At 40.3% G+C, this 23,405-nt stretch overlaps 1 protein-coding gene across 4 annotated transcripts in view; it reads right to left on the bottom strand.

Moving 5' to 3' along the window:
* The window catches only part of agap3 (ArfGAP with GTPase domain, ankyrin repeat and PH domain 3), a 425,021-nt gene that overhangs the window by 25,147 nt on the left and 376,469 nt on the right, over positions 1-23,405 (bottom strand). For all 4 annotated transcript variants that reach the window (XM_062022533.1, XM_062022534.1, XM_062022532.1 and 1 more), the window contains exon 16: positions 22,322-22,544. In XM_062022533.1, the coding sequence (XP_061878517.1) occupies positions 22,322-22,544 (223 nt within the window). The remainder of the gene's footprint in view (positions 1-22,321; positions 22,545-23,405) is intronic.

Raw genomic sequence — 23,405 nt, 5'->3', positions numbered from 1 at the left:
TTGGGCAGAATTATTATTGTGTTCCCAATGTTAAAAGGATAACGCCATTGTTTACAAATTTGGTAAATAAATAACCAAAAAATGTATTCTTTGTTGTTTTCTTACTGTACCGAAAATGAACCGAACCGTGACCTCTAAACCGAGGTACGTACCAAACCGAAATTTTTGTGTACCGTTACACCCTTACTGCAATCGCTTTCTCTTAAGGTATCCATGTGTCGTCTGTACACGTAGAAGAAGGAGAAACACGGGCATGTCTAAATGACTCGCCTTACACCTCCCTGATACCGAAGTACATGTCAAACTACTTCCTTAACGTAAATGACCGCCATAACCACAACACCAGGGGGAGCTCCACTAACCACGTTAAACCCAGATTCCGATCCAACAAATGTCTAACTCATTCTCTTTCTATGCCACATCAATGTGGAATGCGCTCCCAACAGTTATAAAAGAAAGGGCATCTCTATCCTCCTTCAAAACCGCAATAAAAGTACACCTCCAGGCAACTTCAACCCTAAACTAACACCCTCCCCGGATGTCCACTACTTGCTGTACATATTCTACCAAGTCAGACCTACACTGTTTCAATATCTATTTCTCTGTTCTCAATTGTTGATGACTGATGATAACAACCAAACCTAACCCCCCCGCCCCCCCACACCCCGGACTGTAAATAATGTAAATAATTCAATGTATATACCCTGATGATTATCTTGTGTGATGACTGTATTATGATGATGGTATATATCTGATAGTATATATCTGTATCATGAATCAATTTAAGTGGACCCCGACTTAAACAAGTTGAAAAACTTATTCGGGTGTTATCATTTAGTGGTCAATTGTACGGAATATGTACTTCACTGTGCAACCTACTAATAAAAGTCCCAATCAATCAATCAATCAATATTTCCAGTGGTTAGCTACGAGTTACGAAAGCGCTTTATTATGAAGCTGGCTGTGGTGCGTTCTTTTTGACGTCACTTCCTGTGTGCGGTGCTGTCTTTCTGGCGTCACTTCCTCTCTGAACTCTGTTTGTAAACGATCAATGAGTCCATACAGAGCTAAGAGGCGTAGATTCAAGAAGTACACGGCGCACTAACCATGTAAAAAAATGTCTGAGGAGGGGAACCTTAAACGCTGGTTTAGCGTGGCTGAAACGGGGCTTAGACTAAATAATTATTCGTTTAAGGGCTTAGTGTAGACATAGCCTTATTTCCGTTGAGAGAGAGAGTCCTTGTTTGCCCACAATTTAAGTCAAATATGATTTACAACCTTTTGGCTCAAATGTAAATCAGCGGGATGCAAAGTTTCAGGCGAGGGCCGTGAATGAGAATCTGTGGAGTGAATTGGAAGAAACTAAATGAGGCAGAAAGTTAGAAACAAAAAGAGAGCCATTAAAGAGGACGTCAAGATCTCTCGGAAAGGAGCCCCGAGGACACTTTTGTTGCAAAAAAAGTGGGAGAGGACGAGCTCGACTCCCAGAAAGAAGGAAAAAAAAACCTATCAAGCTGAAAGCGCTTAAAAGGTAGGATGTGAAAGGAAGTGAAATGGTAATCCTGCTTCTGTCTTTTGTTTGGAATAGAAGGCCAATCCAAACAGTAGACAGTCGGAGGGGTCGGTGAGGGGCACCTTTGAAAGGGACACTTCCTCACGGCGGGAGGCAGAAAAATAAAATCAGCAGATTTAGCATGTCAAAGTGGCAGCATAGGACAGGCTGGGCGGAGATGGGGGGGGGGGGGGTGAATTTTCTCAGCGGGGCGGGGGCGCATTTAGGAAATTGGACTTGGTGGTTTACTTTTAGACGCCGGCCTCTAAGCGCATACTTGTTCCCGTTTCACCTGTTGCCCGGGGAACTCATGGGGAGCGGCCAGTTCCCAATAAAAAGGGCGGTGTGTGTTGACACCACCTCCTGGTAATTGCTGTTTAAGTCAACCAAACACCGCCGGTACCCGAGTGCAAATGGGATTCCTCTCAAGTTACCGGTGTCCTCTTTCACTTGTGCGCGCACAGCCCACCTAGATAAAGGCCCTCTTTTATAATTCTATTAAGAGCCGGCTGCCTTCAGCTCTCTGTTGAGCAATGGATCCTGACCCTGACTTAATTAAGTGGCAAATGGCGGAATGATTCTCCTGGAGCCAGCCCACGGAGTCAAGAACACATGACTGCATTCAAATAAAGAGGAACAAACAAGGATAATTAGTCAAGCTTGAAAAGACAACAAAAAGGGGCAAACAGGAATTTATAGGAAGAGAAACTGAGACGGTGGAGGCGGAGCCACGGGGGAGGCATTGGGCCACAGGAAGAGGATGTTCCCGAACAATCAAAGCTTCCCTGGCTCCTCCTCCGTCACTGTGTCCACATCAAATAGACGCAAAGTGAAGTGTTGGTGGGGGGTGTGGGTGTCGCGATGACTGACTGAGCAGCCTGAACAGACTGGTAAGGAGTCCATTCCCATGCAGCCCAGCAGCTTCGTCCAGACAGTCAAGAAGAAGAAGAAGAAGAAGAGGGATGGCGGCACGGAGGCCCATGGAGAGCCGGGGGAGCCAAGAGGGGAGCGACAGGAAGAAAAGAAAATGCGGCAATGAAAGCTGGGCCCCAAACTATCAAAGGTTGCTAAGGGCCAGACATCCAGTAAAGACAGCAGCCAACGTGCTAAATGAGGACAAGAGTGTCCTCTTTACAGCAGTACAGTCTGATTGTTTCCTCCTGAAGAGCCAATGTCCACCACGGTGGACAGAAGAAAAAACTGGTTGTGTGCTGGTTGTCAGGACGTCTTCTCACGCGACAACACCAGCAGCAACCGAATAACATCAGACCATTTCCTTGAAAAAGTACTTGATATGTATCTCCTTTCAACGGTTCCCATCACCTCAATTGAAGCGAATAAACGTCATTTCTTACAAGTATTATTATCCACATAAGACCGTAGGACAGGCCTGGGCAATTATTTTGACTCTCGGGGCCAAATTTAGAGAAAAAAAATGTGTCTGGGGGCCGGTATATCTATAATGAGGAACATTAATACAAAACCTCACAATAATGTCTGATTGAATGCAAAAAACGTTATGACAGACCGCCTTAAAAAAGGACTGGAATATTATATTTTTTTACTGAATGAGACACCCAGAATGTACATGAAAATAAAGAATGTGGGATTTACAATATTAATTATGACCGATAAAACACTGAATATTGATTAGACATGAACGTCACGCCCCCTCTCGAACTACATATTTTACAATCAAGTGAAACGCAACAAAAATGCAACAAACACAGCGAATTATGAACACGAAGGGTAAAAAAAACCCCACCTACAATCTGATACATCACTAAGTTTTAGAACTTTGTTGTAAAAATCTCCTTCCGCGACTGTCCCTGACACCCGCATTTCAGGCTCTGTGGAAACGCTCCCCACCCACACTGCTTGGTGTTTCGTCTGAGCTGCTGTGACTTAGATGACCATAAAAAAACTAGTATATCATGCAAAAGCGCAGATTCCAACCATTGAAATACTTTGTATAGTTCAAGACTTACGGTCATTTGAAAACATCACTGCACATCATAATGGCAGCTTCAGTTTCCATCTTAAAGATCTAAAAAAATTATTTGGGAATGTCAGGCGGGCCAGATGGAAAAGCTTAACAGGCTGCATGCGGCCCCCGGACCTTAACGAGGTTAAACGTGTGACACAACGAGCAAGAGAGCCATGCTAACCGCTAAGCTAGCTAGAAACAACAGTATAAGTGCTTAGTACACTTGAACAGAAGTCACCGTGTCACAGTAGAAAGTCACCAGGTATAAACAGCGCAAATAATTATTAGACAACAACAGATCTTTAACAAACAGTCGTTTAGAATAGATCATGGGTTCTTAACCCTTTCGACCTCGGGGCCTTACCTTTCCACAACAGATGGGCCCGGGGCCTACTGAAATATATACCCTGAATTAGTAATCTTAATCTTGATTTTAATCATATTCAATAATTCTATCGAACTTACTCACAGTTTAGAACCTTGTCAAATGATATGCAGCCATGTGTTAATCTACAAAGATTATTATTTATTCAACACATAAACCTTAGACTTAGGTCAGGCTGATTAGAAGTACTAACCAAATATACTGCATAAGAAAGGACTTAAATAAGTGATGAAAAATAAATCTACACACAATTTTGATGGGCTGAAATAACTAAATTAATAATGAATATGTTTCTTAACAAAACTTTCAATAAAATTAAAATGCAAATGGGAATGCAGCTTCAATACTTTAGTCATAATTTTTGCACTTAAACTTTAGCTCCAGACTTCTTCTTGGTACAAAAGTGTATTACAACTGAGTACCACAGCGGCCCACACGGAACACAGCTGAGAATTTTTTGGCAGCCCTCTAGAGGCGCAACAATGGGCCCCGAGCCCGCGGCCCTATGGTTAAAAAAGACTGGCTTAGATTAGTCAACTATTCAAAAAATGAGTCTAAACTAAAGTGATTTTATGGCTCTTTTTTTCAGATCACATAAGTCAATCACACACAATGAATACATGTCTATAGAAAATAAGCATGGGTATGTTTATGACTTGTGTGGCAGTTTACTCCAACACACACCAATAAATGTCTCAATGTCTGGCAACACAAGTGAGTAGCACAATAATTAGGTCTTGTTTACGGTCAAACGTGGTCTGGAGCTGCAAGAGTGCTGCCGGCACGGTACAGCTGCAGTTCATTGAGAGGAAACATGAGTTCCAACATTGTGAAGCAGTTCCCTTAGGACAAGTCCCAACATGAAAATACAGTAGCGTAGTAGGCCTAAGTATTCATTAAAAACAAGGCAGAGGTTTCATTTAACAAGTATATTTAATATTTTTGGACACTGTAACGTTACGCACAGTTTGAACGGTAACACTGTGTTTGAATATTTCATTAGGTGATTCTTTGGCGTACCACTAGATGGAGCCCGCGTACCACTAGTCATACACGTACCAAAGCTTGAGAATCAATGCCTTAGGAAACCGAGCCAAAACTTGATAAGGAGCCCAAACACACCTCCGAGATGATGACTGCTTTACTGAGGAAGATGAAGATGATGGAGTGGTCAAGTATGTCTCCTCCACACCTGAACCTAATCGAGCACCTCTGAGCCATCTTCATCAGTCTAACTAGTGATATCATATTGATGAACCGCAGCTCTCAAGTGCCAGGGTATTGGCGAAGTCTGCATATTTCTAATATCTGCCAGCGAACCTCATGTGCCTCGTGTACAAATAAGAAGTGATTTTAAATTATATTTATTTCACTGCATCTTCTGACCAGCAAGCATGTACAGTTCAGGCCAAAAGTTTGGACACGCCTTCTCCTCATTCAATGCGTTTTCTTTATTTTCATGACTATTTACATTGTAGATTGTCACTGAAGGCATCACAACTATGAATGAACGCATGTGGAGTTATGTACTTAACAAAAAAAAAGGTGAAATAACTGAAAACATGTTTTACAAATGGTTTTCACTTCACAGGTGTGCTTGAAGCTCATCGAGAGAATGCCAAGAGTGTACAAAGCAGTAATCAGAGCAAAGGGTGGCTATTTTGAAGACACTAGAGCAATGAAAAATAGCCACCTTTTGCTCTGATTACTTTTTTGCACATTCTTGGCATTCTCTCGGTGAGCTTCAAGCACACCTGTGAAGTTGTCATGTCTGTGTGATCATGTTTTGTTTTAGTCATGTTCGGTTTTGTTTTTGGACTTTTTGTGCACTTTTGTTTGTCACCATAGCAACCATTAGTTTCACCTGGTTCACATCGTCATGTCACGTCACGCACCTGTTTCACGTTTTGAGTCACGCACCTGTTTTCACTAATCATGTCACTATTATTTAAACCGATTGTTGCCAGGAAGTCTCCCTGGCGACATCACACTCCTGCCACTCTGTTTCATGCTCAGTTCACGCTGCTTGTTTCATAGCTTCCATGCCAAGTAAGTTTTTGTTTATTAATGCCACAGTTAGTGTTTTTGTTTCATTGTTCATAGTTTCTGCCTTTGTGCAAGTTTTGTGTTTATAGCCAAGTTTTGTACTTCCGCCCTTGTGCGTGCCTTTTGTTTATTCCTTTTTATTGTCATTATATTAAATCATGTCCGGTCCAAATCATTTGCACCTCGGGAGAACAAACCACGCCAAAGTTCAAGTCATGACAGAAGTGAAAACCATTTCAGGTGACTACCTCTTGAAGCTCATCGAGAGAATGCCAAGAGTGTGCGAAAAAGTAATCAGAGCAAAAGGTGGCTATTTGGAAGAAACTAGAATATAAAACATGTTTTCAGTTATTTCACCTTTTTTTGTTAAGTACATAAATCCACATGTGTTCATTCATAGTTTTGATGCCTTCAGTGACAATCTACAATGTAAATAGCCATGAAAATAAAGAAAACACATTGAATGAGAAGGTGTGTCCTGTACTGTAGACAAATCCCATCGTGGGTAGGTTCACATTAACGCAAACAATGGTAGCTTACAATTTCGTTTTAATCACCATTTACACAGCAAAATAGGTTTCAGTGAAAACAAATGTTGCTTTTGCACCGCCGAACAATGACGAGTCGTGCCCGATTACCAAGCAGCACGTGTGCAAAACAAAATTAGGCAGAAAACATGACGAAAGCACTAAAAACTACCGCAACATCAAAGATGACGGGGAGAAGACTCTGTCGAAGGGGCGGCACGTAAATAAGACCGCCAACAAAACGGCGCATCCTAAAGAGACGGCCAGAAAGCGGCTTAAAGATGATCTGTAAAACATCATCTATGCCAGTGGTCCCCAACCTTTTTGTACTTGCGGACCGGTCAACGCTTGAAAATTTGTCCCACGGACCGGGGGGGAGGGGGTAGTAAAAAAAAAAAGTTTTTTATTTTTTATTTTTTTGTCAAACAAATACAATCATGTGTGCTTACGGACTGTATCCCTACAGACTGTATTGATTTATATTGATATATAATGTATATATTGTGTTTTTTATGTTGATTTAATAATTTTTTAATTTTTTAAATTTTTTGTGCGGCCGTGGCCCGGTACCAATCGGTCCACGGACTGGTACCGGGCCGTGGCCCGGTGGTTGGGGACCACTGATCTATGCAACATTTTGACCAAAGAAGCACCATTACATGTTATGTAGACCACAAGGAAGTTTTTGAAATGTATAAAAAAAATCATAATATGACTCCTTTAATGCGCCATTTGTATGAAAATAGACCCGAATAGACCCGGGCAGTATGCCTTATAATCCGGTGCAGCCTGTGGTCAGAAAAAAATGCTCTCTGAAGGACTTGTGAGATCTCGTGTATGCAGTATCTCTTCACCTAAGACGGGGTTTTTTGGGTGTTTTTTACAGGTGGCGCAGTCGTTGCTTCCTCGCTGGAGAGCGAACAGATGTACCTGCCTGCGCCGCACACTCAAAAGGTTGTTGTGTCTCGAGCTCAGCGAAGGCGCGAGCACCTGGGAGCCCGGGGCGGCCAGACGGATGAGTTGAATATATTGTGACATTAATGAGCTTGTCACACTCGTCCATGATGGAGTGGCCGTGTTTTTGTGCCAGCAACACTAACACCCTTAAACGCTCATGCTGTTAACCCCTGATGAACCCATGACTCCAGGAAAATGGAGGAGGGTGGGGGGCCGGACGAGGACACAAGCTTCTCTTTCTCACGTCTTGAAAGAAGTTGAGCATGTATTACTGCTACCTGGCTCTGAGGCCATGTGGGTAATTAGTGTCCTTCTCCCACACGGGGCTAATTACTGACCTGTGGCTTGGATTTAGACAGAGCGACTCATTCATGCATTTTAATTAATTACTCTTAGAAAAGCTCTCATGAGACTTCCAGCACATCTTTTTTAAGAACGCACAAGACAAATCCTTTTGGAATCGGCGGAGGTGAACGGGTTAAAGAAGCAAGGAGGGGCGGGGCCCAAGTTTGGAGAGGTTAGCGGGGTGATTCATTTTTATTACCCGGCGGCCCCTGCAGGCGGCAGGAGTGGCAAATTATTTCTGAAACAAAGTGGAGGGTTCTCATCAGAGCTATTACCCGGCCGTGGCCCGGGGGTGGCACGGAGCCCACGGAGGGTGACAGTGAGAGGGCCGCGTCGAGTGAGGGATAGCCGTCCGCGCTCGGTCCACCCTCTGGGATATCTCCACCCCCTAATAGGAACTGCTGTCCGCGTTTCTCTGTGTAGACTCTGCTCCCACAGTATCTGTCAAAGTAGTGTGTTGCTGTTTTCTAGCACAAACTCGCCAAGCAATTAGAGGCGACGTGCAAAACATGACGACTGGCGGGTGCTAATTAAAAGAACAACTCCCTTTTTCAAACATCGCTGACTTTGGAGAGAGAGAGAGAGAGAGAGAGAGAGAGAGAGAGAGAGAGAGAGAGAGAGAGAGAGAGATAGAGAGAGAGAGAGAGAGAGAGAGAGAGAGAGACCCATCAGATGTCCTGTCCTGCCACAGGTGCAGCATATCCGTCAAAACGAAGGGACAAGTAAATCTTCTTGGGTAGCTCTAATTCTAATTTTAGCAAGACATTTGGACCCACCCCTAGCTAGACCAGTCTGCCTAGTATATACATCCTCAACTATGTAAAACAGCAGGCTTCGCTACACATCTTATAATAATAAAGCCCCTACTGTCCGTCAATCAGCTACAGACGTTGCAGCATTGCTTGCAACGTCACCCCAGGATGCAGAGACAGGAGACGACGTGCAGCTCTGGTAGTGCACAGAAAACTAGCCATACTTGCCAACCCTCACGATTTCCCGGGAGACTCACAAATTTCAGTGCCCCTCCCGAATATGTCCCGGGGCTACCATTCTCCCGAATTTCTCCCGATTTCCACCCGGACAACAATATTGGGGGCGTGCCTTAAAGGCACTGCCTTTAGCGTCCTCTCTCACCTGAAAAGGAGACTATTATATATGTCTCCGTTATCCATAGGTTTATCTATAACCCATAAAGTAGGCAGGCACGGAGATATTTCTCAGCGTGTGTTTATTCCAGCCGGCACGTTAATACACTGACACACAACATCTGGATTCCCATCATGCATTGCTTCAAAACTACGGCAAGTAGTAATGTCCAAAAACATAACAGAGACGAAGCAGAAGAACGAAGAAGAGACATGGCGACGACGAGTAAGAAGAAGAAGTACGCTTGCAAGTTCCAAAATGATTGGAAAAAATAATTTCAGTTCATCCAGGACAGCTCGAAGGGGAAGGGGTATGCTGCCTGCACATTTTGTAGGTCAGACTTCTCCATTGAACATGGTGGCTGAATGGATATACTCATTCATGAACGGATTATATATATATATATATATATATATATATATATATATATATATATATATATATATATATATATATATATATATATATATATATATATACTACTGTTCAAAAGTTTGGGGTCACATTGAAATGTCCTTATTTTTGAAGGAAAAGCACTGTACTTTTCAATGAAGATAACTTTAAACTAGTCTTAACTTTAAAGAAATACACTCTATACATTGCTAATGTGGTAAATGACTATTCTAGCTGCAAATGTCTGATTTTTGGTGCAATATCTACATATGTGTATAGAGGCCCATTTCCAGAAACTATCACTCCAGTGTTCTAATGGTACAATGTGTTTGCTCATTGGCTCAGAAGGCTAATTGATGATTCGAAAACCCTTGTGCAATCATGTTCACACATCTGAAAACAGTTTAGCTCGTTACAGAAGCTACAAAACCGACCTTCCTTTGAGCAGATTGAGTTTCTGGAGCATCACATTTGTGGGGTCAATTAAACGCTCAAAATGGCCAGAAAAAGAAAACTTTCATCTGAAACTCGACAGTCTATTCTTGTTCTTAGAAATGAAGGCTATTCCACAAAATTGTTTGGGTGACCCCAAACTTTTGAACGGTAGTGTATATATATAACAAATACTTGAAAATATATATACTGGTCTCTCCCGGATTCAGAGGTCTCAAGGTTGGCAAGTATGAAGCTAGCACCTGTCGAGGTAGCGTAGCCACAAGACCATGATCCAGCCCTATTCAGGTATAAAGGGCAGACTTAAGAAGCAACCTGATAGACAACCAGGGACAGGTGAGAGAGGCAGCGCTCAGACCAGAGATAAAGTTGCAGGAAATGAAAACACACAAGAAGTAAAACAAGAAAACAAGAGCGCTGGAACGGAAATAAGACCAACACAAAGCACAGGAATAACAACACAAGTCCAAAACTGTCATGAAGGGTCGGAACAAAAAGTGGATAAATCGCACGATATCGCTTCTTAGAGTCACACACCCTGTCAGAGAGAGGCTTGGGCAAACACAGCTCGTTGGCATTAAAGCTACCGACACACAAAACAAGGTGTTAGAAGTAAACTCTTCACAGTCTAAGGCCATGTCTACACTAAGCCGGATAACTCCTTAAACGAATAATTATTCAGCCTAAACCCCGTTTCAGCCACACTAAATCAGCGTTTAAGGTTCCCCTCCACTGACAATTTTTTACACGGGTAAGTGCGCCGTGTATTTCTTGAATCTCTGGCTCTTAGCTTTGTATGGACTCATCGATAGTTTACAAACTGAGTTCGGAGAGGAAGTGACGCTAGAAAAACCGCGCTCCACACAGGAAGTGACGTCAGAAAGAACGCGCCACAGCCAGCTTCCTAACAGACGCGTGTGGAAATCACACATGAATACCTTAAAAGAAAGAAACGCACGATTGCAGCTATTTGGGATACAACACATCCCAGACGGCAACATAGCAATGTTGAGCGACGGTTTTGGATAAGGCCTGGAAGAACGGCAGCCTGGTGGGATATGTTAGTCACCGAGTGTGTTGTGACAGCTGAACGGCAAGTGAACTTTCGAATGTCCAGGTCAGCTGTGATTCTACTTAGCGAAATACTTCGCCCATTTGTCGAAGGGAAGACAACGAGAATGCGGGCTCCCGTGGACGAGGGAGTACTTCGGAAAACAGTGAATGCATTTGGACTGGCGAAGCAGGCTATCAGTTATTGTCCAAGATGTATGTCGACTTCTAGTTTTGTACTCCATAACTACTGTGAAGCCATGTAGTGGTTGCGGCCGTCAAGCACCACCACCAATTTCAGCCTACAAGCACAATGTCCTGACCAGATATCTCAATCCCTAGATTGATTGTTGTAAAATGTTCTTTATCACATTGTTTACTTTCACACGTCCATTAGAGATATGATTCATGTATGATGGCTCAGGTGTGATTCACTACAATAGTCTAACAGCTGCTAATGGTGAGGCAAGCAAGGTTTACCGTTAAAAGAAATGTGGCAATAGTCTACATTGAAACACAGGGTTGTCAAAACGGGGGGGTCGCAGCTTGCTGCGGGGTTCTTCCAACGCAAAAAACGGCTCCGGACGACAGCGTGAAGGTGAGTTTGGATTTATTAACATAAATCACTCAAACTATCACAAACACAAAAATTAAAGCAAAAAGGCAAGCGTGCCTAAAACACAAAAGAAGCTGCTAGTTAGCAGAAAACTATGGCCTGGACTAGGAAAACTTACTTGGTCAGCAAAAGACATAAACTGGTGTGACAAAGACAATGCAGGCAGAACGAGTGAAGAACAAAGGTAGACTTAAATAACAGTGACTTGATTGGTGAAAACAGGTGCGTGACTCAAAACGTAAAACAGGTGCGTGACGTGACAGGTGAAAACTAATGAGTAACCATGGAAACAAACAAACAAGGAAGTGAAACCAGGAACTAAGAAAGTGTCCAAAAAACAGCACATGGCCAAAACAGAAACATGAAAAACAGACATGACAAGGTTAAGGATAAACTTCCAGGTCAGAGGTGACTATGACGCACGCATTTTTTTCCGTGCATGCGTACTAGGTCGCGTTGGGCCGGCGGACAGAGGGGGGAAAGGGTCTTAAACGGTGGCATTGTGTGTGTGTGTGTGTGGACAGGGATATGGTTAGGTGAGATTTACCCTAGATAACCTTAGCCGGCTTAGTGTAGAAGGGGCCTAAATTGAACATCAAAGCTAGATTTTGCCCAACACACTTCTAATACACAATAGGGTTCCAAAGGGCACGTGATTTTGCAATGCATTGTGGGAGTTGGGTAGCCATTGTTGCTGGACAAAGTTTTTGTTTACATGGCGGTACTCAACCAGCAGTATTGTAAGAGAGAACAACAAACTGGATTAAAATGGATTATACGAGAGAAAAAAAATCAAGGGACCGTATCCAAATAAAATGGACCCAGTTCCAAAGGTTCGCCACCTGCGAAATAAGTACAATTGGTGGAAGTGCTCCATATGAGCACGTCCAATTGACGAGATCTGAGCAAGCTGCCGAACATGTCCTGTACCTCGATCCTCAACGGAGTCTGTTTTTATACAGGCCAAACATTTCAGAGAGTCAATTCAGTAAGGCTGACGGACAAACCAACTTTGGGTGTCTGCAAGACCTTGGAATTTTACATCAGAAAAAGAAGACTCGTGCTTTCAGAGGTAAGTCAACAGGACTTGTCACTGTGTGGCGCAGGCACTTAAGTGCGCTTTAAACACTAAAAAAAAAGATTCATCATGTTCGCAGGCCTCTGTGTAAGTGCCGGCTGGTTTTAAAGATCATTTACATGTCATTGGACGTCCAGTATGTCAAAATAAACATTATAATAACAGAGGTGTAATGCACCATAAGTCAGTGTGGCTGCTTTTCCAGGCTTCTGATTGGACCAAATGTGGGTTTTGAAACTACATTTGTGTGGATGGAGATCGTTTTAACCTTGGATATGCCTTTTTGAAACTGTCTGCGTTCCTGTGGTGTCTCCTGGAGAAATGTGTTTCAAACTAAATACATTTCATGTCTGAAATACCATGTGCATTAATGTGGGAAATATTTAAAGTATTTTCAGTTTTTGATCATGAATAGGGGTATTGCTTTTTTTCAAAATATTGTATGTTGTTTGTAACTCGCAGCGACCTTAGCAGCTGAGGCTAACATGCTTCGAAATACTACGTGTGCAACAGAATAACAATAAGCTTTGATTCAAACTTACCAGTGGGAAAATGCAGTGACCAAACCAAAATGTACCAGGTGATGGCGTTAAAAGTCATGTTTGATCATCTCACAGCTGCTATCCAGACTATTCATCGTCTCTTTATTAGCTCACTAAAGCGACTTTCTTTCTTGGCTTTGTTTCTGCCCAGGAAATGACACAAATCTCAACCAATCCTTTTTCCCCTGAAGCGATCATGACCACATTTGTGGCAGTTAGCTATGTCACACTTTCACGCCATGTTTTGAGCTTGTTAAAGAAAATAACTTTAGGATAGAATCTTGCCTTCAGCAATGAAAATAAGCTGTTCAGAGTCCAGCAAGACCCACAATGCATTGCTTTCCACGTCACACTTTCGAGCCCTACTGTGGGACCACTGGGGCATAATATGGGAAGCCCTATTACAGTATATCATGTACAAACCCCAAAGCCAGTGAAGTTGGCACGTTGTGTAAATTGTAAATAAAAACAGAATACAATGATTTGCAAATCCTTTTCAACGTATATCCAATTGGATAGACTGCAAAGACAAGATATTTAACGTTTGAACTGGAAAACTTTGTTTTTAAAAAAAAATATTAGCTCATTTAGAATTTGACGATTACAACATGTTTCAAAAAAGCTGGCACAAGTGGCAAAAAAGACTGAGAAAGTTAAAGAATGCTCATCAAACACTTATTTGGAACATCCCACAGGAGAACAGGCTAATTGGGAACAGGTGGGTGCCATGATTGGGTATAAAAGCAGATTCCATTAAATGCTCAGTCATTCACAAACAAGGATGGGGCGAGGGTCACCACTTTGTCGAAAAAATTAAGAACAACATTTGTCAACCAGCTATTGCAAGGAATTTAGGGATTTCACCATCTATGGTCCGTAATATCATCATAAGGGTCAGAGAAATCACTGCACGTAAGTGATGATATTACGGACCTTCGAGCCCTCAGGCGGTACTGCATCAAAAATCAACATGAGTGTGTAAAGGATATCACCACATGGGCTCAGGAACACTTCAGAAAACCACTGTCAGTAACTACAGTTTGTCGCTACATCTGTAAGTGCAAATTAAAACTCTACTATGCAAAGCGAAAGCCATTTATCAACAACACCCAGAAACGCTGCTGGCTTTGCTGGGCCCAAGCTCATCTAAGATGGACTGATGCAAAGTGTAAAAGTGTTCTGTGGTCTGACGAGTCCACATTTCAAATTGTTTTTGGAAACTGTGGACGTTGTGTCCTCTGGACCAAAGAGGAAAAGAACCATCCGGATTGTTATAGGCGCAACGTTGAAAAGCCAGCATCTGGGATGGTATGGGGGTGTATTAGTGCCCAAGACATGGGTAACTTACACATCTGTGAAGGGAACATTAATGGTGAAAGGTACATACAGGTTTTGGAGCAACATACGTTGCCATCCAAGCAATGTTATCATGGACGCCCCTGCTTATTTCAGCAAGACAATGCCAAGACACGTGTTACAACAGCAGGGCTTCATAGTAAAAGAGTGCGGGTACTAGACTGGCCTGTCTGTAGTCCAGACCTGTCTCCCATTGAAAATGTGTGGCTCATTATGAAGCCTAAAATACCACAACGAAGACCCCGGACTGTTGAACAACTTAAGCTGTACATCAAGCAAGAATGGGAAAGAATTCCACCTGAAAAGCTTCAAAAATTGGTCTCCTCAGTTCCCAAATGTTTACTGAGTGTTGTTAAAAGGAAAGGCCATGTAACACAGTGGTAAAAATGCACATCTGCCAACTTTTTCGCAATGTGTTGCTGCCATTAAATTCTAAGTTAATGATTATTTGAAAAAAAATAATAAGTTTCTCAGTTTGAAAATTAAATATCTTGTTTTTGCAGTCTATTCAATTGAATATAAGTTGAAAAGGATATTCAAATTATTGTATTCCGTTTTTATTTACGATTTACACAACTTGCCAACTTCACTGGTTTTGGGTTTTGTATATACTCTAAGGCAGGCCTGGGCAATTATTTTGACTTGGGGGCCACATTTAGAGAAAAAAACGTGTCTGGGGGCCAGTATATCTATTTTTAGGAACACTAATACAAAACCTCACAATAATGTCTGATTGAAAGCTAAAAATGTTATGACAGACCGCCTTAAAAAACGTAATGGAGTTTTAAACATTTATATGAAATATAAAACACTGAATATTGACAAAATATTAATGTCACACCCCCTTTCGATCGACATATTTTACAATCAAGTGAAACGCAACAAAAATGCAACAAACAGTGAAGGGTACAAAATAAACCCACCTACAATCTGATATATCTGATACATCACTAAGCTTTGGAACTTTGTTGTGAAAATCTCCTTCCGCATCTGTGGAAACGCTTCCCGCCCACACTGCTTGGTGCCTGGTCTGAGCTGCTGTGATGTAGATTACCATAGTAACTAATTAGATTACCATAGTAACTAGTATATCACCCAAAAGAGCAGATTCCAACCATTTAAATACTTTTTATAGTTCAAGACTTGTCACTGCACATCATAATGGCAGCTACAGTTTCCATCTTAAAGATCTAAAAAAATTATTTGGGAATGTCCGGCAGGCCTGATTGAAAAGCTCAACGTGTGGCCGCCGGTAGGGATGTGCGTATCGATCCTGTGGTATCGATATATCGATACTCACACGCTACTCATTTGGCATTACTTTTCTAAAAAAAGTATCGATATAAACCCAAAAACGGTGTGTGGGGGGTGCAAGCATCACTTTCAGATGTTTTTGATGACTTACTTAACTTACTATGTGCTGGGACACCCCTGTACCTGGCAGAGTATAGAGCTGGCCCAGTCGCGTCACAGGAGACAGCGAATGAGCGTCGTCAACGTGCAACACACACACACACACACACACAGCCAGCCGACAGCGTTGTTACTTTTCCTGAACAGCAATCTGAGACTTCAGTAAAGTGTGACGTGTGACGACATATCTCGAGTACACTAAAGGTGTGATGGTGTCAGACATTTTTGTAGATCATTTTTCCAAGTTCATTTTCTCAGGGAACTGTCTTTCGTATGCAGGTTTATAGGACAAGGAAATCCTAGTTTATTGTGATAAGGAAATTATTGACTTTGCTTCAGAAAAGTTTTATAAGTTTACTTCCACAAAGAGGTTTGAAACATAACATTGTTATGAATAAATGTTTTTTTTAAGCTTTTTCTACCAAGACTTTTTTTTTTGAGAAATAAGAAAAGTGAAAATGTGTATATTTTTGTTTATAATTAATTTATTTTTCATATTTATGTTATTTATTTAAATTGTACTTTTATTATATATTGACCATAATGAATGTGGTATAAATGGTCTGTATTTGTCTTGTGATTTGTCTTAAATAATAACAATAGTAATAATATTTTTGACTGACAAAAATTGCCAATAAGAAATTAATGGTGTCGGTATCGGTATCGGTATCGATGAAAATGCAAGAAAAAGTATCGGTATCGTATCGAATCCTAAAAGTGTGGTATCGCCCATCCCTAGCCCCCGGGCCTTAATTTGCCCAGGTCTGCTCTAAGGTATAATAATGGCTGTGTCCCAATAGTTTTACCCAAAAGTTAAGGCTAATAAATAAACATGCCTGCCATTAGTAACCAGCCTGATGTTCACCAGTAATTCCTGTCTTCCTATGACTGGCGTTCAAGATCATGAGTTAAAGCCATAATGTGCATGATTGCATTCATGTTCAAATCGTCAAAATACAGGGGGAAAAAAGGTGGGCGGTGGGTAAAACTATTCTTGCAGGAGACATTCAATCAGACGGCGAGTTGATATTCAAGTAGTTACTGAGTCGTTTAGATGAGGTGTCACTAATGTTTAGCGTGGAGTCGGGAGCCACGTGCGCGGCGGGCCTGGGCGCAATCACAAAGCTGCTGCATGTCACCAGTGGGACACAATTAAAAATCCTCGCAATGACGCCGCGCAGGTGAGGATTTATGGTGTGGAAAAGGGAAAGAATCCCATTAAGTTGCTTATAATTCATCATTCATGATAAAGCAACACAATACAAGAGTAACGTGGATGCCACCAGTCGACATCATCACCCCGCTTCTCGCTAACCAGTGGCCACGTGCGACACTTTACAGGCGCTGCTCTTTGTATGAAGATTACTTATGCCGCAAATGAGATTTATTGTTTGACAGGGAAAAATAATGGAGATGCTGCTCCGGGATAAGATCGTTTTTTCCCCCCTCTCTTTTTCTTAGTCTTAAGACAATGAAGGAGCTTCCTTCCCGAGGCGACACGAGGAGGACTGACAGTGGTAGCGGGAGGAATCAACATCAATAATCTTTCATGGAGCACTTTGGAGCAGAAAGCGTTCAATAGATAACTGTAGGCCATCATTCAGTGCAGAAGTGACTGCAGAAGGAACTCCAGAAAGTGTTGGGTTTGCATTCGGGCAATCTTTTACCGCAAAATACACAACGTTATACGGAAGTTTAATACGAATAAATAGGGAACATGTATCTCAAACTAACATACTTTCATCTCATTAGTTCATTAATAATAGACATCATTGAAGAGGATTTCTAGTAATAAATAAAAGTCTGTGAAAGTTACAAATGGATTACTCAACAAGAGGAGAAATATAATCCTACAGAAAAATGTAATTTAAAACATTTGTACGCACGTACACCACTTAAAACATTCAATATATCAGTATGTGGAATTAAATTATGGAATGGATTAAGCAAATAAATCATACAATGTACTAATATGATCCACTTCAAGATACTCTTCAAACTTAAAGTGTTTACAAAGTACAAAGAAGAAGAACCATGATAAACATTCTGAATTTATTTCATCCATCCATTCATTTTCTAGCTAATCTTATTTATCTCACCATATGAAATACAACTTACTTTACCAATTATTATTTATTTATTTTTAATGTTATTACTTATGGAGTATATTGTGACTAAATTGAGAACAGGAAGTGAACAAAAGTTTGAGCACCTGCTATGTGAAGGAAAAGGGGTAGGATTAAATAAGCGCTGCTTCTTCCTACTCCTTTTCGAACATGTTGAATAGAGAAACTGGACATTGTGACGTATCATGTTGTATGCATGCATGTTCCAAATAAACACAAACTCAAACTCAACTCAACATGTTCTAAAGTAATTTTAAGAATTGTTTCTCCTTTGTGACACTTCTGTCTATGTTAAAGTCAGAAAATATAATCCAATTTGTAACCCGGGTCAACAAACCAATACGGTCAATCGATACATTGCACCCAATGATCTATTCTCAGCGACTATCCACACTAATATTTCAAGTCTGGGCAGCCACCATTTTTGTTGTTTATGATCGAGTAACATTTACTATTTCCAATGAGTACAGCAGAAAAGAAAAATTATAAATAAATGATGATATATAAAACAATTATTATCTTGAAAGCCGACAATTTATTGTGGAGTTATAATATATCAGAAAAATTAGGATAAATGAGTTACAAAATAAAATAATTTTTTTCAGCGAACAATTTTTGGGCGGAATTTACCTTATTTATCATAAATACCATAACAAACAAAATAATACTTTTTTATTGCTTCTCTTTTCATGACCAGGTCGTGGTTTGCACATTTTTTTATTATATTTTTCCTAACATATTTACACTAGTGTTGTTCCGATACCAATATTTTGGTACCGGTACCAAAATGTTTCGATACTTTTCTAAATAAAAGGGACCACAAAATTGTCATTATTGGCTTTATTTTAACAAAAAATCTTATGGTACATTAAACATGTTTGTTTTATTGCAAGTTTGTCCTTAAATAAAATAGTGAACATACAAGACAAAGACAGAGACTCCTAATTTAGCTGCTGACGTGTGCAGTAACATATTGTGTAATTTTCCATTCTATTATTTTGTCAAAATTATTAAGGACAAGTGGTAGAAATGTAATTATTAATCTACTTGTTCATTTACTGTTAATATTTGCTTACTTTCTCATGTTCTATCTACACTTCTGTTTAAATGTAATAATCACTTATTCTTCTGTTGTTTGGATTAGTTTTGGATGATACCACAAATTCAGGTATCAATCCGATACCAAATCGTTATGGGATCATACATTGGTCATATTTAAAGTCCTCATGTGTCCAGGGACATATTTCCTGAGTTTATAAACATAATATCCATTTTTTAAAAACGAAAGAAGATGTGATGCCAAAAAATATCGACATATTCATAGTATTATCGACTAGATACGCTTCTGTACTTTGGTATCATTGGACCGGTACTTTTCAGAGGCGGTATAGTACAGAATATGATTCATTAGTATCGCGGTACTATACTAATACCGGTACACCGTACAACCCTAGTTACAATATTGTAATTAATGCAGTAATGCAGGATTTATTATTTGTCGTATCAGGGTTTAAAAAAACGTTAAATTTTTTGGATGCACAGCATTGTTGTTCTCTAAATATATTTCTTAAAACAAGAGAACTGAACTAAACTTGTCACTTTTTCTTCACTTCCAAACGCCAGCAGGGGAGAAGCCGCAGACAGTCCCGACTATGACAGACTGAGCGATGACCCGGGCCCTGGTGATGGATATGTGACAGGGCCGGCAAGGGCCCCCAGGGCCCGGCTCCTGGGGTTAGGGTTTAACCATAATGGTGTGCTTAATTACCTGCACAGCCACACAAGCAGGCCATTTGTCAGCCTGCAACGCCAGGTCTCACTTGACACCGCGAAACAAACAACACTGCTAGCGGATCTCCTCAGCAGGAGGAGAGGAACGAGGGCTTACTTTGTTGAGGGTTTGGCGGAGGAGGTTTACGTCACCAGATCTCTGCCTGATTAACGCTTAAATGTGAAGAGGGGAACTTAATGGTTTTGGAGCTGGTCAACACATTTAGCAAGGAGGCGCTAAATGATGTCACACTGGAGATTAGCATGATTTATAGTCGGCTGGTAAATGAGGGAAAATATTATTCATGTAAATAGTAATACGATGAGATAATAGGTGCCTAACATGCTGACACTTATAGAAGTTGGGCGCAAAGAATAATACAGTATTTTAGATATTATTTCACCAGTGCCATTTATATCCCCAGGAAACAGTGGGCACGCTATAATTACCTGTGAAATAAATTGTTTTATTAAGCAAAGTGTCCTGGACTTGCTTCCTAAAACCAAACTTAAATGTAAGTACCTTAGAAATGTTTTATATATATATAAATATATATATCTTTTTTTTTTTTTTTTTTTTTAACATATTTGTGTTACTCCTTAACCCAGGGGTTGGCAACCCAAAACATTAAAAGAGCCATATTAAAAGAATTAAAAGCCTTATATAAGTGTTATAATGAAGGCAACACATAATGTAAGTGTCTATATTAGCCTACTATCAAAATGACTTTAAAAGTCTTATATAAGTGTTATAATGAAGGCAACACATGATGTAAGTGTCTATATTAGATATAATAGCCTACTATCAAAATGACTTTAAAAGTCTTATATACGTGTTATAATGTAGGCAACACATGAAGTGTCTATATTAGCTATAAGAGCCTACTATCAAAATGACTTTAAAAGTCTTATATAAGTGTTAAAATGAAGACAACACATGACGTAAGTGTCTATATTAGCTACATTAGCCTACTATCAAAATGACTTTAAAGGTCTTATATAAGTGTTATAATGAAGGCAACACATAATGTAAGTGTCTATATTAGCTATATTAGCCTACTACCAAAATGACTATGTGTCACAGGCTGATGCAAATCTTCATTGACAGAAATGTTGAAATGTAATATTTATTCTACACATTTTTATAACATTGGAAAACATTAGTAAATCAAATGCTTCTCAGAGGGTGAGATAACTCCTGGAAATTACTGGCTTCTGATGGCCAAAGGTATAGATGTGTGTTATTTATTTATTTTTTATCGTGCTCTGTTTGTGTTGTGTTGTGCTTGCTCGTTCTTATTGTGTTATCTATTTAACCTGCCCATTGTACAGCACTTTGGCTACCCCTGTGGTAAATTTTAAATGTGCTTTATAAATAAAGTTGATTTGATTTGTGTCCAAGTTAAAGGAAACGACAGGCAGTCTTCTTTTAGTCACTATAATCTAATGGGTTAATTACAATATTTGCAAGCTGGGTAACGTTTGCAGTGGTCTATACCGGCACACAAACCACTATCAGAAATGCAGCCAATATTACATACAGATAATGTGTCATGAGACATGCAGATATAAATTAAATACACAGAGGACATAAGTAAAGGAAATAAATGAGCTCAAATATACCTACAAACGAGGCATAATGATGCAATATGTACATAGAGCTAGCCTAAATAGCATGTTAGCATCGAATAGCTTGCAGTCATGCACTGACCAAATATACCTAAATAGATCTTCAACAAGTCAATAACATCAACAAGTTTGGTGGACAAAATGAGACAAAGAAGTAGTGGCACAAAACACGTCTTTCTGTGGCAGCGTCGGAGAAAGTTGTACATGTAAACAAACTACGGTGAGTTCAAGGACCGCCAAAATTAGACGGACAAAACGGCACTCGCCAATTACTCTCATCAGTGAAGCATGTGTAACAAACAGTGGAATTTCTAACAATTAGGAAGATTTGTGTCCGGTTTGTCCTCCTACAGAAACCATATTAAAACAAAAACTATATTTTTTCCATCATCTTTTTACATTTTCATACATTTTTGAAAAAGCTCCAGGGAGCCACAAAAGAGTGACGTATTGCGACTTATTGCCAACCAATTTTAAAAAAAATGTTGTAGTTGAAAAACTCAGTCCTGTTACCTTAACACGTGAACCTCTCTAAAATATGTGGAATATTTTACGAGTCACATAGTAGACAGGAAGTTGTATCATTCACATCCTTTCCAGGCCATAAGAAGGCCCCAAGTAAGTTCACTCCTTTATTTTTCTGTATATTTAATGATATTTTAACTCTGACTAAAATGACAAATTACCTAAATTATTATTTTTGTAATTATCAAATTACTGTAATGTGAATAGTGTCAACATGCTTTTAGATGAAATGACTACATGTACAGTATTTGCTAATTCCATGTTAAAAACTCACTCCTGTTACTTACTACTAAGTTGGCTGACATGAGCCAAAACACATTTGGAGTAGTTTACGTATTATCTGAACTAGAGTTGAAAAACAAAGTTGCGTTTGAGTTTATGTAGAGAGTTACAAGGAGCAAATGACCTAAAAACAATAATCTCACCTGGTGCTGTCGCTTCCAGGCCTGCTGTAGCCCTCCAGGGCCCCCTCCCAAATACTGTTGGCCATGGCGTTCCCGATGGCCGTCATCACCATGCTGAGCTCCACAGGCCAGTCGTCCAGGTCCAGCGAGCGCACGCGAGACAGATGAGTGCCCAGGTTCCTGTGGATGCCTGAACACTCGATGCACATCAGGGCGCCCAGGTTCAGACTGGCCCAGTCTGGATCTGTGCAATGGAGGAAAAAAGAAAAAAAAAGACCAGGACCATTTAAATTCTTGAAAATCAGATAATACACTGTTGACCCAGTGAGGCATCTATACAACTGTTGGGCCTCCAAAGTGCTGAAAAAAATCTGCCTATAAAGACACATTAAACTTCAAAACTCGATTTGACGTCAGTTGAGAAGTCATCGTAACACACTGGAGCTTTAGCTTTTTCTTTGTCTTTTTAGTGACCCTCTTTTCCAAAAAAGGAGCAGCCACAATGCAAAGTCTTCGAGAAAACTCCATCGTAAGCACATGTGTTGACAAGGTTAACGTCCAGTATGTTTCACGATTTACTTCTTTTTACACTTGCATAACAATTATAACTTTTGATTGATTGAGACTTTTATTAGTAGATGCACAGTACAGTACATATTCCGTACAATTGACCACTAAATGGTAACACCCGAATACGTTTTTCAACTTGTTTAATCAATTCATGGTACAAATATATACTATCAGCATTATACAGTCATCACACAAGTTCATCATCAGAGTATATACATTGAATTATTTACATTATTTACAATCCGGGGGTTGAGATGTGGAGGGGGTTGGGGCGGGAGGGTTAGGTTTGGTTGATATCAGCACATCAGTCATCAACAATTATATCATCAGAGAAATGGACATTGAAACAGTGTAGGTCTGACTTGGTAGGATATGTACAACGAGCAGAGAACATAGTGAGCTCAGAAAGCATAAGAACAAGTATATACACTACCGTTCAAAAGTTTGGGGTCACCCAAACAATTTTGTAGAATAGCCTTCATTTCTAAGAACAAGAATAGACTGTCGAGTTTCAGATGAAAGTTCTCTTTTTCTG

Source organism: Entelurus aequoreus, linkage group LG16 (assembly GCF_033978785.1).
Source record: "Entelurus aequoreus isolate RoL-2023_Sb linkage group LG16, RoL_Eaeq_v1.1, whole genome shotgun sequence".
NCBI lineage: Eukaryota > Metazoa > Chordata > Actinopteri > Syngnathiformes > Syngnathidae > Entelurus > Entelurus aequoreus.
This window is presented reverse-complemented; position numbering and strand designations above follow the sequence as displayed.